This window comes from Synchiropus splendidus, chromosome 3 (genome assembly GCF_027744825.2).
Source record: "Synchiropus splendidus isolate RoL2022-P1 chromosome 3, RoL_Sspl_1.0, whole genome shotgun sequence".
Lineage (NCBI taxonomy): Eukaryota > Metazoa > Chordata > Actinopteri > Syngnathiformes > Callionymidae > Synchiropus > Synchiropus splendidus.
In genome coordinates, this window is record NC_071336.1 from 30,666,583 (window position 1) to 30,681,377 (window position 14,795).

Here is a 14,795-nt window from a genome sequence, read left to right on the forward strand (position 1 = left end):
GCTACCTTTGAGGTAGCAACAAACAAAATTTTGACTTTGCAAAACGCAATATAGAATCAAATCACTGTCAAAAACCATTTCCTTCATGTGACAATGGTGACAAAAGGTGATTTACCAACGTTTTGAAGTTTTCACAAGCATTGCTGCGGCACAACCTCTTCTTCACGTCTTGTTAGTCTTATAGGATGTACGGAGTGCTACTGCCTCCTGCTGTCTGTTTCAGCTCATTACACTCGGACTACTTACAATGAAACATTGACTACACAGCATACATTAACACACTTATTGACACGTGTATTAAATGCATACTAGCCAGTAATTCATTATCATAAAGCACTAATTAGTGTCTTGTTAAGCCTGACTATATTTTCCCCTGCAATGGTCACCAAAGGTTCACTCTAAATAACACCACCATTACTGCTTATTATTATTATTACATAACCAAGTAATTATTTTATTAATACAGTGGTACCTCGGTTTTCGAACATCCCGGACTTCGAATAAATCGGAGTTCGAACAAAAATATAGAGATTTTTTTTTGCTTTGGATTTCGAACGAAAATGCAGAACCAGCTGGAAAAAACATAACGTGCACGGACCGATCAGCTGACCCACAATGCACTTTGTTATTGTGTATAACACAGCCTCTGTATGTCGACGTGTCCCGTTAGCTACATTTACTGACTGTTTTATCTTCATATTGAGGTGTAAAACCTTTCCTGTCTCCACACTGGACCGTGGTAGAGTGTCACAGGGGAGGTGCTGGAGCGCTCACTCCAGGGTTTGATGTCCTGTTGTGGGCTGGAGCTGGGACAGGGATGAGGCGAGTCTGGGACAGAGCGTGACTTGGTTTATGACTTTGTCACAGCCAAACTGCACAGAAGCGCACATTCAGAGCTGGACACGCACCGGGCACCTCTTCACTTCTGGAGAGACGTCACTCACTCGGCAACCCCTCCCACATGCAGCGGCCACACACATAGAGGAACAGCCACCTGCAGCAGACACTCGACATTCACTCCTACAAAAGACTATTTTAAGGCTTGGAACGCATCATTTCTTTTTCCATTAATTGTAACGGGAAAAATAGATTCAGATTTCGAACAAATCGCTTCTCGAACGGCCATCTGGAACGGATTGTGGTCGTGAACTGAGGTACCACTGTAGTAAACCAGGCGAGCCTCTTCTCTTGACTTCACTACTGTATAGACATAAATGAATTTCACCTCAGGCAAAGACATCGGCCACTGTGCTGCACGTGTGACAAACGCCAGTGGTTATGTCCTATGAATAGCTGAGAGTGACGAGGCCTCTTCTAGTTGTGCAACTCAACACTTAAGATGACAACGCTCTGGGGACACTGCTGCCTTCTGTTTCCAGAAACACGAGCTAAGCAGGAATTTATCACCTCGTGTGTAGTACAGAGCTCCTTCATAGTGGGGAGCGAGTGATTACGATGCCCTGTGTTTGCATAGTCATTCTGAGAAATAAATATATAAACAGCAGAGGGCCATGATCGAGTGGTCATGACCAGAAATTACTGGGAGACTGCAGTGAAATGTCATTTTCATGGATGAAGACACTCAGGAATTAAGATTTTTGTCTTTGAAAGTGAATCATTTCTATAATTTATAGAGTATTGTCAGAGAAACAGGCAGCAGATTATATGTTTCATGCATGAATGGGTTTCCTCTGGGAACTCTGGTTTCCTCCCACTGTCATTTATGGTGCAAAATCATTTAAAAACTTGATTATTAGTGTCAACTTGAAGGGTCAGAACTAATAATAAGTGCTCTTCAACCTCCCCACTGACCGTTTTGTTGAGGGTGATGCGCTCCGCTGTCTCTCTCATGACTTCCTTCCTGGAGATCTGCTCAGACCTCTCCATCTCTATGTTGCTGGTGAACAGGTCCGTGTGGGCCATGTGTCCAGAAGCGTCCCTCGCCCTATCCAAACGTCTCTCGTGCGTATCCAAAAATCCAGACGCAAAGTCCGGACTGAAAGACGGAACAGCGGTCAGTGAGGACTCAAAGCTGATTCGTGCTGATGTCGCTACCTGCTCCTGAAGAGTGGCACCACGTAGCCGATGATTTGGTTCTCCGTGTCCACGGCCAAGTATGTGGGCTTGGCTCGTTTGGATAAAGGGCTCAATCTGTTGAGGTCTAGTGCAGATGAGGAGGACACTTCCAGCCTGAGACACAAACAAGATAGTGAGTCTCAGAGATGCTGCTACGGTGCTGATAGTGTTGTGGTAGAAGTGGGATTACGATGAAGGATCAGGGGTGAAATGGTTTAGTCTTGCAATTTGGGGAAAGGTGAAGTCAGTGGCAGCTGATGAAAATAAAAATCCAGAAACAAATTCAAAACGTCTCAACACATATCATTTAACATAAACGACAGCTAAAAAGTACTTATGCAATCTTACACATCTTCATTTTTGTAACATTTATGTAATAAAGAGGGTCTAAAAGTGTAAAAAAAAATGTAAATATAACACGTTGAAATTCACACATTCAAATAGCAGTAAAACTTACGTTCTCCGTGTATTAGAAAAATAGAACTTATTTTGTCAAAATAATGTTTAAAATGTGTGAATACGTGGTGCCTGGTCCAGAACTGTGTGGGTACATATGAGGTTACTCTACACAATACTCACCAACACACGGTATGTGGCCAGCATTTTGTTTCTTTTTGATTTTGTCTCCAACTCAATAACTCAATCTGTCAATCAGAAGCACTCGACGCACCGCCTGAGTCGAGAGACTCGGTGTCGTGGCGGAAAGGCGTTGATATGTAAATCTTATTCAGCCCAGGGCTGAAGTTCCGTCGCGCCCGAAATCCATCCTGTTCGTCCCATTAAAGAGTAGCTTTGCGCATGCGGTGCTTTTGACGTGGGTCAACTTTAGAGAGTCCTGCGCCGTGAGGCGGAAATACGTCACGGATACGACACTCTGATGAATTGATGATGAACCAATTGTCTAATAGCACGATCTTGCTCTCATAACTGTACGATTGTTCAGAATATAATTCCCCTTTTAAACACATTTATTTCTTGATTTTCAAAGATCTTCAACGTAGTTTGGGGCGCTCTAGCGCCCTCTACTGACCAGCTGCCACTGAGTTACATTGAAACCGTGTGAAACACCATCAAACCAATTGGTTACCGGAATTCAATTTTTCCATTTCATCGTTCGATGAGGCAAATGAGGGGTTTTAAAAATGACTTAAACGTATTTAAATAACTAGAATTTATGGGAAAGGTCGAAATAATCATCCAGGCGTGATAAGAAAAACACTCTCAGGCACGTTGTTCTATTTATGTCTGCATCAGTACATTCATAATAAAGCTGAAATCAGAGTGTCATCTGAAGATAGTCATTTGCCAAAAAGTGCTTACCTCACAGCATGACAATACAAACCTGAAACATTAGTTCCGTCAAAAAGTATTCTTTAATATCTTAACAATATTAATAACTACCCACAATAAAGGAATAAACAAAGCAATTCAAACTGGAACCACAGACTCAAAAATCAAGGGGAGCTTGTCCGGATCTTGGCTTAGAGGTGACTCGGCACCTTCATTATACTTAAGACGTTGACGTCTGAATCAGCAGTGATCTGTCTGAGATCTTTCTGAGAAGTTTGTGAGGTCTTTACATAATGACATAGACTCTTGCCCCCCACCCATGTCCAGCACTTTACGGTCTGACTAGAGGGTGTGAGATAACAGGAACCTGATAAGGTGGCGGGGGCAGGACAGGTGACAGGTCAGCTGCCCTCATATTTCCTCTGGCAATCTGGGTCACCTAACTGGGTCACTGCCCCCTCACTCTGCCCACTTACATCCTGAAATCATTTTGTCTAATGCGACACCTTTCATCAGTGAGCTCTAATAGGAGTTAACCACCTCACCACAGAACACCACACTCAGAGAATCACAGCAGCCACACGGAATTCTCATCACGCCGTGATTCCTCCCTGGCAGTCGCACCGACCGTCGCAGTAACACAAACCACAGTGTACAGTGGATACTCAATCCTCATCTCCCTGCTCAGTTCTCACCCAGAGAGCCAGGGCGGTCAGAGATCGGACTTCTACATGACACAAGTAGACACAGTCACTTCAATAATCCAGACAATCATAGAGACTTTTTGGGTGAACATGATGTCTAGTGCTTCACGCAAATGACAGACCAATGAAAGCATCACTGTTGGCTCTCAAGTGGCTGCACCCTCAATCTGGATATGTCGTGGTGTGAGATTCCATTTCCAGGGTCACAACACATATGTTACATAACTATGCCATTTGACGGCGGCCTCAAGTTATATATGTTCCACAACTGTTGATCCAAACACAAAATCTCACACTGGAGAGCGATATTTCTCCTGAATGAAAACAAGAAACATGAACAAATAAATGCAGATCAGAGATTCCTCTGTGATAAACCTGCCCACATTTACAGCTGTCGAATAGGGTGCGCATTCCTGAGCAAACCCTGGTAATATTGCAAGCTCTATCTCCTGAACTGAATGGATATTTAGTTCAATCCCTCATAAAACATAGATACCACAACAATTCTTTCATCATCAACCAGATTTGAGGGAGCAAAAAGGAGCAGAGAGAAGAAAAGTCCTTATACTTTCTGGTCCTTTTTTTGAAGTCCATTTTAACTTTCCTGAAAGTCCTGCAAGTAAACTTAAGAGTAGATTGTTGGATCCAGTAGTCGGACAGATGCAGATCACTTTAACATTCATCTTTTGGAAGCTTCCTTTGGTGATGCAGCAGTGGGCATGAAAAGCCTCCTATGGGGTTTGGTAGATTACCACACCACCCTTTTGGAATTTATCTCTCAGCTTCGCAGGGAAGAGAACGTGTGCCACTGCCTTCATTTCCAGGAACTTCTTTCTAAACCGATCACACCAGCTGATGTACGCTGGTGTGATAGTGACATCGCAGGGCAGTGTGATATCTTCCTTCTCTTATTTGGACTTTTCAAGTTTATTTATTGATTTAAGTATCACTGAGAAACCTTGCTCCTCCATGGGGAAAGCCCCTCCCCCTTGTGCTCATGCAGGTGATGATAAACAGGACTACTCTGCAAGGGATGAATTAAAACTCCCCAAAAGAAAATCAGTTCAAATTTCTTTCCTGTATCTTTATCATTCTTCATCTACTTTGTCTCTGACTTTTATTTTCATTGATGAATAACAGGTGTTTGAGATCCACTTGTGAGACTCAACCTAAATCTTGGACTCGACCAAACATCATTACTCATGTTGTCTGGTGAGAATTCTTTTTTTTTTTTTTTTGCTAATATCACAATATATATATTGCAAAGAAAAATAAGTCACAATGTCAGTATTTTCTGATATGATGCGTTCCCTACTTCCTTCACAAGGAAGGGGCGTGTCCTTCACTCCTCTGCATTAACTGACAGAGGTAAATCTTCTCTGTCTTCCACTTCATTGTAGAGCGTCAAACTTTGTGGGGTTCTGCTAAAGGACTGTGTATTTCTCTTTATCCAAACTATCTGAAAAATCTCAAACAAGACACGACTCTTCCTACTTCCCAGGTGGGAAGCCATCAGCCTCTCCCTCATCCTTCTCCACACCACTGTTTTCCAGCGCCTCCAGATTAAAACAAACCCACACACAAACAAAAACCTGCCTGAAGGTTCACTGACTGATTGAACTAGTTTCTGCCGGTATAATTCAAACCAAAAAAAGGGACTATACACATGTAATCAACCTTAAATGACATGACTTTAACGTCCAAAAACCGTAACTTTCAAGCCTAGTGAGAGTCATTGCCCTCAGATGTCCCACTGCTTTTGTTTCCTCTAGAAAACCATGAAATGATGGCAGAAATAAGATCTTGAATAGAAGTGATGTTCAGTTGGAAGTTGGCCATGATATGAGAGATATAGAAACATGAAGATAAGCAATCAAATAGAATAATATATTGCTATAAATGTATGAAAATGTATCAATGAAAAACACTCCTGGAAAAAAAAGTATGTCCAAATGTTCAAAACTAAGGATGAACCTCGTGCTAAATCCATATTGTTGATGTATAATTTAGAAAATACGACTGATGTTTCATGACGAAGCGCAGAGCAAATACATCACAACAGGCCAATCCACTACTTCAAACTTCAAGACATATATTTAGTTTGCGGTTGTTATTCATGAAACAAGGATTGCAGGTGATACAGGCGGATGTGTCTCCATGTCAGTCATGTTTATTGTTAGTACTCAAACATCTGGGCAGGACCATGCACTTGGATCTCCTCAGGTCTGTGAGGGTTGATGGAGGTTGACTCGGGTATCAATAGTTACTTGAAGTGTCAATAAGGCAGCAGAGCAGGGGAGGTGTTCCGACAGTGTTCCATGGTGGGTGATGGAGGGGAACTTTGAAGAGGGAGTGTGTTAAATGCTTTTCCTCGGGGGCCACCATCTTCACTCCGTCCGCTCCTTCTTACCCCCGACTCCTGCTTGAGCTGCTGCTGCCAGCCGCATACCTGCTGCTGGACTGGTAATGGCTGAGGGTGGACTCGGCGTCCCGGTTGCGGTAGCTGCGGTCATAGTGGCGGTGATGCTTCTGGTAGAAGGGTAAAGATCCAGCCATGCTGACGGCTGCTACTGTTCTCAGCCCCGAGCTTCTGCGCGGCTTTCCGTCTATGTGGTGGTTGGTTGAAGTTGAAGCTGGTTATTAGAAACTACTTTTAAAACATCTGCACCCTTCTTCATGTTACTCTTCCAAGAACATGGATAGTTACCAAAATATACTGAATTCACTTGAGAAAAACAATGAACTCTCAAATAATAGCTATATATATATGTATATATATATATACAACTCTAAATTATTTGGTGAAAATACTGAAAAAAATCATTGTCACTGGCCAAAAAGGTCATTCTCTTTATAGATAGATTAAATAAATAAACAAATCTCATTCCAAACTCTACCCATGACAGATTTTCAGCTTGATTGTTGATGGAAATTCATTTTAATTTCCATGGTGATGGAGCATGCTTGTAACTTTTCGTTTCTTGGTTCAGTTTATTCAAGAAAAAAAAAAAGTGTGAGTGACATTAAATCTCAGTAAAACCAAATCTTCCTACAAGGAGCACCTTGGCCCTGCAAGTCTATCTATCCGTACTTGAAAAAAATGAATATAGTCTTTTTAATTCATAAAAAATATGTAGACACCCAATACAATGGTATGTACTTGGAAAAATAAAGGTATAGCTAGCAATAAAATAAAAAATTCCTCCAGTGAATACAGTAGATTTTGACCGTTGGACCAAACAATTAAACCGAAACGACACAAAAGCCTCGTAACCTGCAACATCAGCAGACACAACAGGTCACGGTCTACAGGCAGTAATGCAATACATGAGCATGCTCAAACAACCATCTGAGGGAATCTTTGCGATAACGTACCACCAAGTCGACTCCTAAACCCCCAAGAACTAAAAGAAAAAGTTGGTCCAAGTCACTTAATGCTCTGAGTCCCAGCAAACCTCCAGGAAGGTGCGTACAGCGCTGCGGTCAACACAACAAAAATAATATAGGCCCCTGCCAGGAGGGTCTGAGCGGCGGTCGCAGCCTTTTATGGTGACACAGGAGATAAATATAGCAGAGCAGAAGGTTTAGGGGGGAAGTAGACTCCCAGGGGTGAGACACATACATGGAGGCAGGTCTCAGCCAATGAAAGGTGACAACTGACTGGCAGGTAAACAATGACTTCATGGCATATTTCATTTAATCTTTACGTGTCTCTATTAAATCTATGAATAGATTTTATATATAAAAAATACTTCAGGCTTAACACCAGTTTTCATTTCGCATATCACATAAATGCTAACATGCTCCTGCTACTTACTGGACTGTAAATACTATTGATGTGATGTAAACTAAGACCATCTGAAACAATATCTGAAGCAGCGTCAAACTGAAAACGAAGATTATAATGTATTTAATCTAGTTATGGAAATGGAGTCATTCACAAGGAGCACCTTTGTATCTGTTGAACAATACATTGTTACAATATACAACATAGATTTAATAATTTAAGATTTAATAATGCTTTCCTTCTGCAAACATTTGTTTACTCCAGCAACCCAACATAACAGTTACTGTCAAGTACATTTCTTTGAAATACCTCTGAGGCTCTGAGAAGGTTAAAAAATGGCCCCAATTTTTTTTCACTAAATTAAAGTACCACTTAGCTTTATCCACAGCCATTTTAGCTTCTGTTGATGTGCTTGTACGTTGACATTTGGATGTAGTTCGCCTTCTTTGTAAACTTTGTAACATTTACATCTAACAAACTTTTCAAAAAAAATAAACACATCACCAGACCCCTCAGACACGAATACATGACCGATCGTGCTACTTGTTCACCCTGCCGGTGGCAACCATAGCAACACTTGTGACCTGATGGTGTTGAGAACGTCATCGAGTTTCAGCTGACAAGCTGTTTCGAGTAAAATAAAAAAAAACTTAAATAACTATAGAAACTGGCAGCAACTATATCACAAATAATCACGACTTCAGATGAACTTAAAAAAAAGGAATTTTCTTTGGCAGAAAATGTCGGTAATCCTGTCCTTTACTTTCCGAGAATCCATCAGCAGAAGAGGTTCGGTCCAGTCTCCAGGGGCTACTGTCATCAGTCTCAGCTGTGAGCAATTTTTAGTGAGACTGCTGCTGCTTCACATGAGTGACATTCCGCCCATTGTCACTCTGTGGTTTGGCATCTCTCAGGCCTCGCTCTCTGCTGCGGACAATGCTCTGGTCATCAGCCACTACTCACCAATACAATAACAAAAAATGAAAACGAATGACATCAGTATTTGCTTTCGCTTATTCAAACAACTCAGTACCACAGCTGCTTTTAGGAAGGTTTTCATCAAGCACAAAACTGTGATTCAGAGTGTTCACAATAGTTTATTTCTATCTTTGCTCACTCAAATAAACTTCACCGATCGAAAGACAGCGTGCCATTTGTCAAAGCTTGAATTTGAATGGCCATCTTTCTCTTTTAATAAGGACAAGTCTTTTCTCAATTCAAACCTATAAACACTTCAACTGACGCCAGACATCAGTGTATCAGATTTGGCTGTCATCAGTTTAACTCCCGAGTCCATGTGGCTGTCTTAACTGATTGATATTTCGCTATTAAGGAACCATTAGAACCTCTTCCACAGCGCATTCATCTCTCACTGTGGGCGCCTGTCAGTCAGCAGACCATCTCGAGAAACGGTCTCATGAATGACGCACTCTGAACAATAACGCCCTCTAGTGACCTCATATCGTGTGGAATCAACTCGGATTAGTATCACAGTTTACCAATGAAGAGTCAACAACTGAATGAATAAAAATATTAAACAACAAAGTTTATGTTTAACCTGAGCGTGTTTATATATTGTCTGACAGTTTTATTTACTAAAGATTTAGTTGTCAATTGAGGAATTTTTTTTTACTTTCTTTCAATACTTTCAAATAAGTATTTTTTTTTAAGTTTTCTGTGAATCTCATTATCCTTACAGCCTAGGTGGAACAGAGAATTCAGTTGATATCCAGGTGATATCGTTTCTGATATCTGCTTTTGTAAATGATGTGTTGCCGAATTCTCAGTGAGGCTGAGAATTTATATTCTCACTGGAATAGTTTGTCTCTAAACCAGAAGCAGCAAACACGAGTCTGAGACCGTGATCCTCAGACTGAAAATGAGTAAGGGTCCTTGCTCAGGACCAGATTGAAGAGTTCAAAAGTGTCTTGGCGACTTGTTCAACGGTGTGGGAAGCAAGAGACATTTGGTGAAGGATCTTCTCTCTCATGAGAAGTATGACCATGTGGGAGCAGCTCAAAGTAGAACAATCCTCATCCACATAAGCCAGTTGAGATGGTGCTGGGATGCCGCTCAGACGCCTCCCTGGTGAGGTATTTCAGGCATGTGCATGGAAGAAACCCTGGAGATGACACACTGCTGTCATCTCTCTTGTTGACCTGGGAATGTTGGTATTTCCCCAGGACTGCAGGAGGAGAGCTGTTTTTTTTTCTTTTTTTGTCATTATGGACCTTAAAAAAAAAATCAGCTGAACCGGCTTTCGCTACTGTTCTCCTGGAAGGACAATAAATCAATCATCACTCTGACATTAGGATTCACTGTGTGTGTGTGTGTGTGTGTTTGGCATTAAGAGACTGGGTGTGTCCTGCCAGTTAAATCTACTGTCAACATCAACTTACCTCAAGACTACTTTGCAAAAATTAAATCTCATCCAAAAGTACTAAAAATGTAAATTCGTAGGTTTTTAACTAAGGTCACTTTTTTTGGTCATTTTTTTGTGTGTGAGGATCTTGAAATAGCATGCTATTGTTCAACTACATTAATTTGCAGCAGATATGCTGTTATAGGTCATCAGAGTGAGAGAACACTAGACAAAGGAAAGTAAAGTCATTATTAGATTGTTATTATTAGCTCATGGCTTTAGTAGAACACTTCATTTGATAAGTGCAGCTGGTTTGAACCTGTGAGTCACGATGGATCCCTGCTGCCATAATCCTCCGTCTGTTGTCTGATTTACACTCACCTGTCAGCAGCTATTATTGTCCATCCCATACCCATCTTCAGCGCTTGCTCAAAATCTTTAATACCTTGCTTTTCACATATAGTTACTGGCAAACCTGAATAAGTACTGAATGCAATTTTATCTGGGCAGAAAATCAACCTGAAACAATTCATCCTAAAGAATCACTAACACAGACATCTGAACGTTATTCTTCTACTAAGCTTATCAGTTTCCACAGGAGCCTCGATAAATCTCAGGCACTTTTTACTATTTATGGAAGTTCAGGGGGAATTTTTCATAATATTTTCATTCTTTGTCAAACTATGGAGTTGAACATGCACCATCTTTATTAGGTTAGACAGACAGACAGACAGACAGATAGATAGATAGATAGATAGATAGATAGATAGATAGATCTAAAAAGAACATGTTTGCTTATTTATTTAGCATACCAAATAGGATTGTAACAATGTAAGCTTCAATTGTAATATCTCGTGACTCTGGTTGTTTGAATAACTGTGTTTTTCGAGGACGCCCTTCCCTCATCTTGCTTAAATGACCTGAGTACAGGTGAACTTACGTTTTCTTCCCTTATAAGGAAACATCCACGGACGTCAACGCTGGCGTGGGTGTGTTTTGGAAGGGTTTCATTGACTATACTGAGGGGAGACGTGCCGACATGGTAGAGTATCAACTAAAAAAATAAGATAATTTTCAAATGAATACGGTTGCTTGTATACAATATTTTTAATATTAACCTTTTAATTAATGGACATACGTAAAAGTCACTTTCGAACGCTGGACAAAGGATTTGGACATTTCCAACCACCCCTATTTTTGTATTTGGTCTGCCCCGAGCCTTCAGCTCAGATCCCGGACCAGCATGAGGAAGTGAAGGGCGGTGGTTGAGAAAAGCAGCAGCACCGGGCTAGCCGTCTACAACCGAACAGTTGTCAGGTGAGAGTTGCGAATCCCGACTTCTGTGATGTATTTATCACCCCGACCTGTTTTCTTATGTCGAGTTTTTAGTTGCTGAATAGTGAAGTATAACCACCTGCTGATACGGCGGCGTTTATTTTTGTTATGACCAATCTGCTAGCTGTTAGCTTGTTCGCTGGTCACTGTTGACGGACTCAAAACTCTAACATAGTTATGGATTTACGTGTTGTATTTTAGGTTGTGTGTTAATCCATGCTGAGCAGTTAATGTTACGCTAGTGGAATTGGGTTAATCTTGTGAGTAAAGTGTGTGAAAATGTTTTAATCGAAGTTAGGCCTCAGGCGTTCCCCTGCGCGTCTCACGGTCGAGGAAAATGCGCTTTAGTTTTTAACGAACTAAGCGGAGCTCGCTCAACTTTGGTCCTGTGCATTGTTGTTCTTCAAAACGAGATGCCGTTCGTATCTCACTAACTTTTACTCTACTGTGTAAGTCTCACAGCTGATGTGTAACTACAGGTGACGTGTGTTGCCTTAGTGAAAATGAACGTAAACAAATTAGTTTGTATAACAGTTAATTTGCGTTTGCGATTAGGTCATTCTGAAAGTTACACACCTTCACGACTGTCTGCAGCACACGTTTATAGGTTAAATGTTTCGTCCTGCTCTATTACGTGTCCTTAATAGTTATAAATAATCTGCAGATAGCATCATGGTAATAGTGAGGCCTGTGTCATTCAGAAGTCCAGACAAGTTAAATCCACTTTCCATAAACGCCAGGTAGGTAAAACATGTCAGACGGGATGTGAGGAGTGCGATCATCAGCATTCCAGATAATATGACCTGATATGGAGTTCTGTCTTCACATCAGTAGTTTCCTGCCCCTCTCTTAATTTGAGTTTTTCCAGACTGGAAACAAGAGCGGCGGCTCCATTTTTAGCTCATGATGGCCTCTCATAAGGGATTTACTGTCACAGATTTACAGGAGCAGGAATAGATTTCAGAGCAGCGGTTTTCTTTTAATATATGACAATGCAGATTGAATCAATGTCTTCTGTAGCTGTCTTGTAAAAGCTTTAAATCCTGGAAATGCCCTGAGTGTTTTCACTATGATAATTTTTTGTCCATGTTTTAGGAAAATAAAAATCAGTCAAAATGTCGAGCAAAAGGGCAAAGAAGACCACCAAGAAGCGCCCCCAGCGCGCCACCTCCAATGTCTTCGCCATGTTTGACCAGTCTCAAATTCAGGAGTTCAAAGAGGCCTTCAACATGATCGACCAGAACCGCGATGGCTTTGTGGACAAAGAGGACTTGCACGACATGTTGGCATCGCTGGGTAAGCAGAGCAGGAGTGCTGTGCTGGCCAGAATGTCATGTGTGCTAGCGTCTGTGTGCTAACTGGGTGTTGTGCTTGGCTGACTGAGCGCTTGTTTTGCTGGAACCTGTCAGTCTGCCTGCTCTTTTAGTGCTGATCAAGCTTTCACAGAATTGCTTGTTCTCCTCAGGGAAAAATCCCACAGATGATTATTTGGAGGCCATGATGAACGAAGCTCCTGGACCCATCAACTTCACCATGTTCCTCACAATGTTCGGGGAGAGACTCAACGGCACAGACCCTGAAGATGTGATCAGAAATGCATTTGCCTGCTTTGATGAGGAGGGAACAGGTGAGAGAGAGGGTGATGTTTTTTGGGTCAACCAAAGTGTGGTTGAATTTGTCTCACATGTTTTCGCATTCTCATAGGCTACATCCAAGAAGATTACCTCAGAGAGCTGCTGACGACAATGGGCGACCGGTTTACAGACGAGGAGGTGGACGAGCTGTTCAGGGAGGCTCCCATTGACAAGAAGAACAACTTCAACTATGTGGAGTTCACACGCATCCTAAAGCACGGTGCCAAGGACAAAGACGATTGAAGAGCCTCTGCTGTGCATTCCTGCTCCTTCTCTCTCCACCTTCCGTCAGCTTGACCACCAGGCTGCGTTTCTCCAGTAAAACCCCCCTCAAGTCTAAAGAAAACCAAAGCAATAACTATCCACTGTATCTGTTGAACGTTCACCAAACCTACATTTGATCATCTCTAAAGCAGCCAGCTGTTTGCCATGTAGAGATGTGAGGTGGTGGGATACCATCGGATAAGTCGTTGCTGTTCCTGCCATCCGGTTGATCTGAATTTTTACATTTTATAATATAAACTTTTTAAATAAATCCCTTTATCAACTTGTACTCTTCTGTTTACCTCCTATAAATGACAACTGAAGTAAAACCCTTTTCTCTGGAGTTTTCTTCTGAGAGCCTTCACTTGCCTTCATTCCTCAGCTTCTTGTCAAGTCTTGACGAGTGCTCTCCTTAGTTCATCACACGTTCTGACAAGGCTGGCCGCCTTCCCCTTCCAGCAGTGAGAAATGCACATGAGATAAGTACTAGGGAACACTGGATGGTGGTGTTTTAAATGTAATCTCTACTGGGAACTATCTTGTGCCTGGATTTATAATGACAAATGCTAGTTCAGGTCTGTCTGGGGAACTTTGGATCAGATGACTAAGCTCTTCACAGGGCTTCTGTCTGTGCTGGTGTAGGTCTTGTACATGTCTGTACTTTATCGGGTCTGGTTCAGTCCCCGTTCTTGCAGTGTGGTAGTTTTGTTCCTTAACAGTGTTATGACTAACGTTACGTCATCAGCAATAGCAGTCTGACTTTTCCTCGGACACTAAAATGGTGAGTTAAACTATTGAAATGCCCCTCCCTCTCGGGCAGACAGTTTCCGTGAATGACATCGAGGTATTTATGGGTTATAATTGAGTGAGCGGTCACGATGAAACAAGCATTTTCATAGTGTCAATGGTCGCATGAGAATCTGCGCCATTGATTCGGAGAGGAGTTGCTATTCACGTCTGCGTAAATGATCCGGTTGCTGCGTATGCATAGAAGAACTTACCTTATACGCAGTTTTGATTCTATTGTGCAAGTTAATATGATTCATAAATGGCAGATAAACAACCAAACTGGCAACGTTATTGCGCTTTTCATTGAGTTTGTCGTGTGTCGTTGATACGTCTTCACGCAAGTGATGGTGCATTCACGTGCCATCGGAGAACGTATGTAAACCATTTCTAAATACTTTTAACGAAATGTACTTTTAACAAAAAATGCAACACTGTTCACATATGTTACTATGATCTTTTCTTCGTAAACCAGAACATTTATAGAATATGCAATGTAGTGAGTCATTTTCAACCCCATCGGTTGTGGCGCTAGCTAATTTACACTTTTACAGGAA

The 14,795-nt window shown here is 41.6% G+C and overlaps 2 protein-coding genes across 6 annotated transcripts in view; one reads left to right on the top strand and one right to left on the bottom strand.

Annotated features, from left to right (window-relative positions):
* Positions 1–7,569, bottom strand: part of myom1b (myomesin 1b) — a 28,134-nt gene extending 20,565 nt beyond the window's left edge. For 2 of the 5 annotated variants that reach the window (XM_053858807.1, XM_053858804.1), the window contains exons 1-4: positions 7,446–7,520; positions 6,481–6,676; positions 2,056–2,190; positions 1,813–1,996 (exon numbers count right to left, since the gene is read on the bottom strand). In XM_053858807.1, coding sequence (XP_053714782.1) covers positions 1,813–1,996; positions 2,056–2,190; positions 6,481–6,626 — 465 coding nt within the window. In that variant the 5' untranslated portion in view covers positions 6,627–6,676; positions 7,446–7,520. Of the gene's footprint in view, positions 1–115; positions 189–1,812; positions 1,997–2,055; positions 2,191–2,655; positions 2,864–6,480; positions 6,677–7,445 lie in introns of those variants that run through there. The other 3 variants (XM_053858806.1, XM_053858805.1, XM_053858808.1) reach the window with 3 other exon arrangements.
* Positions 7,570–11,395: 3,826 nt separating this feature from the next.
* myl12.1 (myosin, light chain 12, genome duplicate 1) lies at positions 11,396–13,781 on the top strand. Its single transcript, XM_053859295.1, has 4 exons — positions 11,396–11,536; positions 12,650–12,850; positions 13,020–13,181; positions 13,259–13,781. Exons 2-4 carry the CDS (start codon positions 12,670–12,672, stop codon positions 13,429–13,431), a joined length of 516 nt encoding a protein of 171 aa, XP_053715270.1. The 5' UTR covers positions 11,396–11,536; positions 12,650–12,669; the 3' UTR covers positions 13,432–13,781.
* Positions 13,782–14,795: the final 1,014 nt, after the last annotated feature.

Excerpts from the sequence above, each read along its gene's own strand:
- myl12.1 (XM_053859295.1), top strand. The coding sequence starts at position 12,670 with ATGTCGAGCAAAAGGGCAAAGAAGACCACCAAGAAGCGCCCCCAGCGC. Across the intron at positions 12,851-13,019 it reads CGACATGTTGGCATCGCTGG|GGAAAAATCCCACAGATGAT; the intron begins GTAAGCAGAGCA and ends TGTTCTCCTCAG. Across the intron at positions 13,182-13,258 it reads CTTTGATGAGGAGGGAACAG|GCTACATCCAAGAAGATTAC; the intron begins GTGAGAGAGAGG and ends GCATTCTCATAG.